The sequence below is a fragment of the Habropoda laboriosa genome, unplaced genomic scaffold, assembly GCF_001263275.1.
Source record: "Habropoda laboriosa isolate 0110345459 unplaced genomic scaffold, ASM126327v1 scaffold207, whole genome shotgun sequence".
NCBI classification, from domain to species: Eukaryota; Metazoa; Arthropoda; class Insecta; order Hymenoptera; family Apidae; genus Habropoda; species Habropoda laboriosa.
This window is the reverse complement of record NW_017100397.1, coordinates 900,112-908,703: the sequence shown is the minus strand read 5'-3', so window position 1 is coordinate 908,703 and position 8,592 is coordinate 900,112. Positions and strand designations below refer to the sequence as shown.

Sequence of the window (8,592 nt, the reverse complement as noted above, 5' to 3'; positions counted from 1 at the left end):
TTCCTCTTTTGAAACTATTCAAATTGTGCCATAAACAGTTTTCTTGTCATTAAAAACAAAGGAGATATTTAGGTGGCCTGCTTTAGTTGAGATACCCTGTTATATACTTATATTAGGTTGATCGGAAAGTTCTATTGTTTTATTTTCAAAGAAAATAAACCAAGGTTTTTTCAATGAAACTTTTATCAATTAATCTGTGTTATAACATTTATTGTTACTTATAATTGTCTTCTTACGATTAAAATTTCTTGCAATATGTTGGCAAGTTGATTTTCAACGTGAAAGTTTTTTTTATTAACGAATTGTCGAAAAATTTTATTAGATGGTAGTCAGATGATGCGAGGTCAAAAATATATGATAGATGACATATTATTTTTTGTCCTATTTTATTCAACTTGTACTGAGTCCTCCGGTATGTACGTAAGAACCACCATTGTTGCAGTAGAATGCTCTTTCCTTTCTACTTGCTAAACTGTATTCGTATAATTACTCTATTGGGCCAGGCTAATAAATATCTTCCACTATTATTGACCAAGGTGTTTTATGCCAACTTGGTCCAAATAACATCAGTATGAATAACAGTTGATCTGCCGGCACAGGCTTCATTGCCAAGGCTAATATCTTTTAATCGAAATTTTTTGAACTACTTTTTCAGTTTGCGCACAGATGTACAGTAATATCTGTACCGAAAACCTGATATAAATTTTCAGCTTCCTCTGTCTCAAGTTTACCTATCTTACAGCTGTACAAAATATAATGCCAACAAAGCATTTTATCATACAAGATGTTCATTAAATAACGTTTTTGTAAACATTGCACCCTATTTTTATAGTCCATATTTTAACAATTAGAAAGAGTATATATTTGAGCTTCTTGTCATTTATTAGAATCTTTGAATGGAGTTGCCACGGAAATGTCCACGAGAAAAGTGATGACAAAACTTATCGATCAATCTAATACTTGTTCATTCTTACAAACGGTTGCTTTCAAACGGATGAACAAACAGTTGATTGGGATGGTAATTCTGATTGTGAGCAGAAACTGTTATGCTGTTCACTTTTCCGATTCTAACACATCCTAACCACATAAAAAAGTTATCAACTTCGAAACCATTAATAATTTTCTATTTTCGAATTTCTACCGCTTTAAGTAGTCTACATTCTCCACGCAATTTTCGAAATTTTTCACACGAATTTGGGGATTTTTGCGATTTTTTTGATTTTTACGTGTTCCTAACACTATCCGAATTTAGTTTATTTAATTTTGTAATGGAATATTATTCAAAGAATAAGTGCTTTGCAACAGGAAATGGGTGTGGTGTATACGGGAGAAATGAATGGACTATAAAATGCTGTGAAACAACACTGGTATGTTGTAACCTTTTGTAAAATACATTTTGTACAGTTATCCTGCAATAAATAATTGATTTTTTGATAAATAACTGCATTTCTTCATTTTTTCTAATGTTGAAGTCCTTTCCTTGATTCCTGTGGTGGCCTGAAAGTTCCATCTGTAATTCACACAAAAAGAATATGAATTTTTCAATTTTCAATCAAAGTTATAAACAATTTCTAACTAATCTATTGCATGCAATTGTTAATTCAATTCAAAATTAATAAAGTAAGGTGTTTTATTAAGTTAAACCATGCAACAAATTTATTTCATACTTCCAATAATTACAAACTACCATCTAAATTTGTTATTTAATAAGCAGTAGTAATTATTCTACAATTAAAGTATTTGAAAATAAAATAGGAACTTTACTTCACTATCTAAATTATAAGTAATGTAAAAGCAATTAAAAATTTATTATAAGTATCAATTTTAAACTGCTTATTACATGCAATTATGCTCTAATTTACAGTAATTATTATTAAAAGCGAAAAATTCAAATAATTATCATTATACTGTAATAAAAAGTATGAGAACATAATACATCATTACTGGATGATTCATCCCATGCGCGTGTTGTACTGCTGTCGAGAGATCGCCAAAATTCAACCCACGCAATGCAATATATGTATGTAAATATTTATCTTTATATACGGATTTAACAAAAAAGAATCTTTTACATCTGTTAACTTTACCAGCTTTGATGGTTGGATTGTATATAATTCCTAAACTCACCACTCTATTATCGTAGAGGGCATAACAAAACCTCTGATTTTTGATACGACCGGTACTTCAGAACGTGAGACATAAAGTTCCATAAGATGATAGGTCTATTCTGTATCTTGTCTGTGGTATAGGTTGGTATAAAAGCAGGAACATTTCATTTTTCAATACCGCCTATTGATTTATCAAAGAGTCTCATAACAATTCCATGACTTAAATATTTTAATTGATAAAATTCCAAATAATACATTGAAAACCATATATTTAATAATTTATAATTGTTTAGTCTTATTATCTATAAATTTAAGAATAACTTTTTTTGAAGAAAATATCAGCAATGCAAAATTCGATCATCGATTATTAATGAATATTTATCATAATTTTTATTTACATTCAGTAATTGTGCTTTCACTCTACCAAATAATTTTTCCTATTTTATTAGAGTCTCTTTTCTTTTTATCAAATTCTTTATTTCGTAATGTATTTCCACGGAAAAGATTTACGATTTCATCTATTATAATTTCTTATACAAAAATTAGAACATTGATAATAAAGGAGCAATATCGAAGAGAGAATTAATGGTAGGCTTCTAAAACCGCAAAACATATTCGTAATACTAAGGACAGATCGGTTGGGTTTCATTTAGAAAGTGATAGGACTAGGAAAGTAATATTTCCAGTTATGCACTTGTCAACCTTGTTTGTGGTGACCGCGTCGTTATGGCGGCATAACGAATTTTTAAGGTTACAGGCTAACAGGTGTAAACTGAAAAACAGAATGGTCGTTTGTTCGCTTGTTTGCTTCAATTAATCATTGTCGATTAAATATCACGGTCATTAACGATTATCCGAAGGTTTTAGGTGTCTTTCGAAGCACCAATGTCAACTTCGTACAGTGTGTCTGAATTCTCTGCGTGACAAAGCCAGTTGACAGAATGACTGTCAAGAGAATCTTGCATTTAGGACTCTTCGTAACGGTACTGATAAATTTGCATGGTTCAGCCGATGAAAGCTCCAATACGGATGCAAAGTGTCAATTCGGTAAAAGCCTGCGAAAACAGGTCAATGTGGAACCAATAAATGGCACCTGTTTACGTGAAATTGTAGTTCGACTATCGAACGAGTTTCGTTCAATCACGGATGCGGAACTTGGTTTGAAACCATTTCAAAAAATGCTGGGAGAAATGGAGTTCATGAATGTCTCAAGTAGTTTGAACATGAGGTTGAGCTTACTGGTAGATACATTGAACAATAAGTTGTTGTCCTATGCTGAACTTCTGAAACAGAGCTATAACATTGTACAGCCTATTTTAACAAAAAGTGAAAATCAATTTGAGTATCCAGGATCTATAGGGGGATTAGACTTAGTATCAAATGGATTGTCTGACTTCTGCTCACAGATTACACAAGGTATGAAATGTAGATTTATTTAATAGACTGTAAAGTCTAATCTACTGATATTTTCTGTGTTCCAGAATTAGCAATTCATTTGAGAAATCAGGAATGGAAGAATTTGCATCTGTTGCCTTTTATGTATCCAGCCACTATGTGTGGTCCTCCTAATGCAGGGCACAATATTGGACCCCTTTTATTATCTCAGTATTGTTCAAGAAAGAATGTCCTCTTGATGATTGAACATGGCATATGTATGTCTGAAGGGGATATTACTCTGGCTCAAATAACTGCAGAGAGGATAATTGACATGCTGTCCCAGACAGACTATGTTAATGTCATTGGTCTTTCTGCTAATAATACTGTACATTGTAAGGATGGTTTATTAAAAGCTACAGATATCAATAAGTTTCAATTAGCACGATTTATTTATAGTTTGACCAGGACAGGTACAAGTCATTTTATGTCATGCATATTATCATTATCAGTTTTATTATTACAGATTTATAAAATATTTTTCTTCAAATTTCAGAAACAAATGATACAGTTGATTTTGATTTTAATAAGTTACTACAATATATAAAAGGTGAAGTGGTATTCATACATTTAACAAATACATTGAAACAAGCTTCACATTTAAAAAAGATAAGAAACATGATTTCTACAGGAAAAATAAACGGTTACTTAAGAACAGTACTTATTCTTTCAGGTGAGTTTAACTGAGTGCATCTCCTTAGTGATGTATTATTAATATAATGCTTCCTTTTGTAGACCAGGAGCCACACTCCAACACTAAAGAATACAGTGACAGCATTGTAACTCTTCCAACACAGAATATACTTGGTTATGAGATAGCAAAGTTATTTTCTGACTTAAAATGTTCTGAAGAACATAAGAAAGATTATTATTTGTCCGATCCATATTTTGATCTATACAGTAAAACAATGACTTTGTCTATTGGTCATGTTACAGACAAAGCATTAATATCCTTGAATATTAAACTACAGAATTTCCTTGATGACATAACATATTTTAATGCTGGTGTACATGTATACGCTATACTGTTCGATAGCAAAGGTATAGTTTGGATTCACAAAGATTTTCCGCGAACGGAGACAATGATGGACCAGCCACGTAAAGTTGATTTACACCATATAGAGAATATTAGTCCTGTAAAAGTAAGGACAATGATTCAGGAACACGAGGGTACTATGAATGTGAAAACACATCTAGGGAAACAGGTATATCGCCATTTATATACAGTATGTCCGGTTTATCTCAGAACACGGAAGTATCTCGAAAACTATGAATAATACAAAAAAATGTTTCAGACGAAAGTTGTAGGGTATAAAGGGCGACATGTTGCTTTGGTATCGTTTTAACCTTGCAATGATCTTGAAAAGCTTTGTAAAGGTCATATTTAAATTTTTAAATGGGAACGAATATTTTTGATTATGTATTCTTGTAGCCGATATCGAGACGTTTTCAAAATACTGCATACTTGCGGCTTTTGCGTACATTATTATCGAGATATCAGCTTCCAAGTTTTACATGCCGCCGGCATTAGCGTTACCCGATGTACACCGCGGAGAGGTTACTTAGTCGGACAATGTTTTCGAAACATTGGAAAATTGTGACTTTATGTTCCGGCAATACTATGTCAGTAGTAGCATTATGAAAAACATGTTCATCTGTCCCCGCGGTGTACATCGAGTAACGCTAATGCCGGCGACATGTAAAACTTGGAAGCTGATATCTCGATAATAATTTACGCAAAACTACAAGTATACAGTGTTTTGAAAACATCTCGATGTCAGCTACAAGAATACATAATCAAAAATATATGTTTTCATTTAAAAACTTAAACATGACATTTACAAAGTTTTTCAAGGTCATAAGGTTAAAAAAATACCAGAGCAATATGTCGCTCTTTATTCTCGACAACTTTCATCTGAAACATTTTTTTGTATCATTCGTAGTTTTCGAGATACTTCCGTGTTATGAGATAAACCGAACATACTGTACATGCATAAAACTCATATTGATTTAGATTTCACATTTTAGAAGTGGTATCGATGGAAACATTTGACATACACAGATTTAATAGTATGCTTGGTGTCAGCAACCAACGAAAGTGTACTACCCGTTGCAAAATTAGTGCCAACATTATCAATGAATATTTTACATCATCGTCTTGACCTCTTGATACACAGTATTGCCGACAAAGGCATTTTATGCACTTATCATAATAAACTTTTGTCTTTGTGTAAGTTAATTATTTTCGAAAATGCATTACACAATTAAGAAAACATTTTAAGGTGAAATATACTTATTTTTTAGCAACAGGAGTTGTCTATCTTTCTCCATGGTGCTTCCAATCTCCAATAGAACAATTTAAATTGTTGGAAACTGGAATTGCCGTGACAATGCAGAGTTATATGGCATACTTGAAGGATTTAACAGGATTGTTAGCCAATCCTGGTTTACATCAGTCTGTCAGACCAGACGTAGCTATGTTGACTCAAATGTTGGGTTACTTTAAAAGTAGACACATAGAAAGTGCTTTAAATAAGTTTATAATAAGAAGGTATAATTTAAATTATTTGAAAGAACACGCGTTAATATTGTAAAAGTACTAATGTTTTTATTACATTTATAGATACATTGTTGGAACTGTGAGTGGAGTCTTAGAGATATATCCAGGAATTATGCTGGATTCTGGTTTCGATCCTAAAAGAAGAATATGGTATGGAAACGCGTTGGAACATCTAGGAAAATTAGTTTTCACACCTCCATACTTAGGTGCTGGTGGTTCTGGATACGTTGTCACTCTGAGTCATCCTGTTTATCGTAGTTCAGAATCAACCACGAACAATGATGCTATTGCTGTTGTGTCTATGGACGTTGCACTGGGTTTTATTTCAAGACTTTTGAAAGAAATGTTTCCATTTTGTAATAACTCGACGGTAAAATGTTTTTTAATGGATGATAAGGGATATTTAGTGTCACACCCAGCACTTTTAGAGCCAATTGGTAAAATTGAGCAACAACACTTAACTCATAAAGAATTGTTGGTAACAAACGACATCCTGAACCACAAGCTTTTCGTAAAAAAGAAAGCTTGCGCGAATTACTTAGACGGTACCGTGCAAAGATATTATCAATTTAATACCTCGCTTGACGAAGTGCTTACCAATATAGTTCATGGCGAACATTGCGTTAAGTATCAAGTAGCAGCTGTACCGGGAACGAATGTGTTCTTAGGTGTAGTTAACGTGACCTGCAGTTTATTAAGAGCTTTCTGTCCATGTAGCACAATGGACCGCTCATGTTTGAACTGTAAAAGAATGGAGCAAACTGAATGTGAATGCCCCTGTGAATGTGCTTTGTACTATTCAAATTGTGCAGAATACAATACAAACGAAATGAATGATCTCGAACCTTGTCCAGTGCCGTACGAACAAGGAGGAAATTCGCAGATGTCTTGGATACAATCTACAAACCTGAAAACGTGTCCGTCCATTGATTGTAAAATGTTCAAGACAGATAACGAATGTTTAGGAATTGTGGGTTGTCAGTGGTGCCATGTTGACAATGACGGAGAGACGCCATTACAAACTCCTTATTGCAACGATATGTCTCGATGTTTCCGAGGCATTCTGGGATCTTTCATGCCTCTTAGCGATGGAACATACAGTAATTAAATTTGTTATACATTTTATTATGCTTATTTTTTACTATTCTTTTTCATGAATGCAATCATTCTTTTTCAGATTCTCAATCAACAGATGACATCGCAGTGCGGGAATGGCCATCGGTTGGACCGGTAGCTGGAGGAATATTGGCATTTCTTTTAATACTAGGTGTAATGTTGTTCTGTTATAGACTTCGATCTGTTCAATCAGGGTTAGAGCATCAGTGTTTGCATATACATACGTCACCTGATACGTTACGCATGACACATTTGGAAGGCGATGTAGAACCTATGGAGCTAGAGCAGACGAAAAATAATTTAGATTCTCTCATAAGGGATGGCATAGCGCCTATATCACCATACAAGGTTTCTACAAATTATAGGAAACCACCTGGTGGAGATAGCGATCATGGATACAGTACAATGACACCCCATGATGATTCTGAACAGCAAACGTTCGCTGAACCATTATTAGTAGTCGGTAGTAATACCGAACCTGATCTGAGAAGACGATCTATTTGTCTCTCATCCCCGACCACTCATTTAGGCTCTCCCCATCATGTTTTAGCTCCAGTCACTGTTCATTGTAACATGGAGGCAAATTTTTGTTAACGAATCAAAATGCAGCTATTAAAAAAAAAGTTGTTTAGATATAATTTTTTTGAAAAAAGTTAAAATTCATTTGATTAAATGTTATATTATAAAAGACGACGTAAAGAACACTTTAATTCTCAAAAGAGTTTATAATTTTTTTTTTACGAATATCGAGTTTGTACAAGTTTTAGTGATATACGTCTGTTAGTATTACTTTAGGTTAATAGTTAAACTAAGAACAAATAATACTATTTTGTTAAGAGAAATCATAATACTTAATTCAATGATAAAATCGGACATGAGTAAGGTTTTTTACCCTAAGTAGTAAAGTTTTGATATTGTTCTATTTCTTTTATGTCTGTATAGTTAAGAATAACGCGACAAATGTAAATGTGTTTGAATATTACTTAAACTATCATATATTTTTTATATGAATCGGAAGCAAACTGTGCAATTTAGATATCTTATATCATTGAAGTTGATACATGCAATATATATGATGTAGGTATTATAACGAGATATCTCACTCCACAGTTTGTTTTTGTTATATATACACTTTTTGAGAAATGAAAATCATAAACTAATTATTTATGCATCGTGTTAGTATAAGCTGCATACTTTTAAGATTTCTAATAGAATTTATTGATCGATATAAATTCGTGTAATCATTAGATATTTACATTTTTATACATGAAGGTACTTTTTGAAAAAAGGTGTACAGTAACGTTTTTTTTTGTATGCATTAAAGATATGAATTTTTATAGGTACGAGAATATTAAGAACTAAGAGAGTCAATAT

At 32.7% G+C, this 8,592-nt stretch overlaps 1 protein-coding gene across 1 annotated transcript; it reads left to right on the top strand.

Annotated features, from left to right (window-relative positions):
• Positions 1–3,049: 3,049 nt before the first annotated feature.
• LOC108575222 (VWFA and cache domain-containing protein 1) lies at positions 3,050–7,812 on the top strand. The gene is made up of 8 exons (XM_017937963.1): positions 3,050–3,524; positions 3,590–3,955; positions 4,039–4,215; positions 4,278–4,747; positions 5,571–5,772; positions 5,847–6,093; positions 6,166–7,202; positions 7,280–7,812. Exons 1-8 carry the CDS (start codon positions 3,050–3,052, stop codon positions 7,810–7,812), a joined length of 3,507 nt encoding a protein of 1,168 aa, XP_017793452.1.
• The last annotated feature ends 780 nt before the right edge of the window (positions 7,813–8,592 follow it).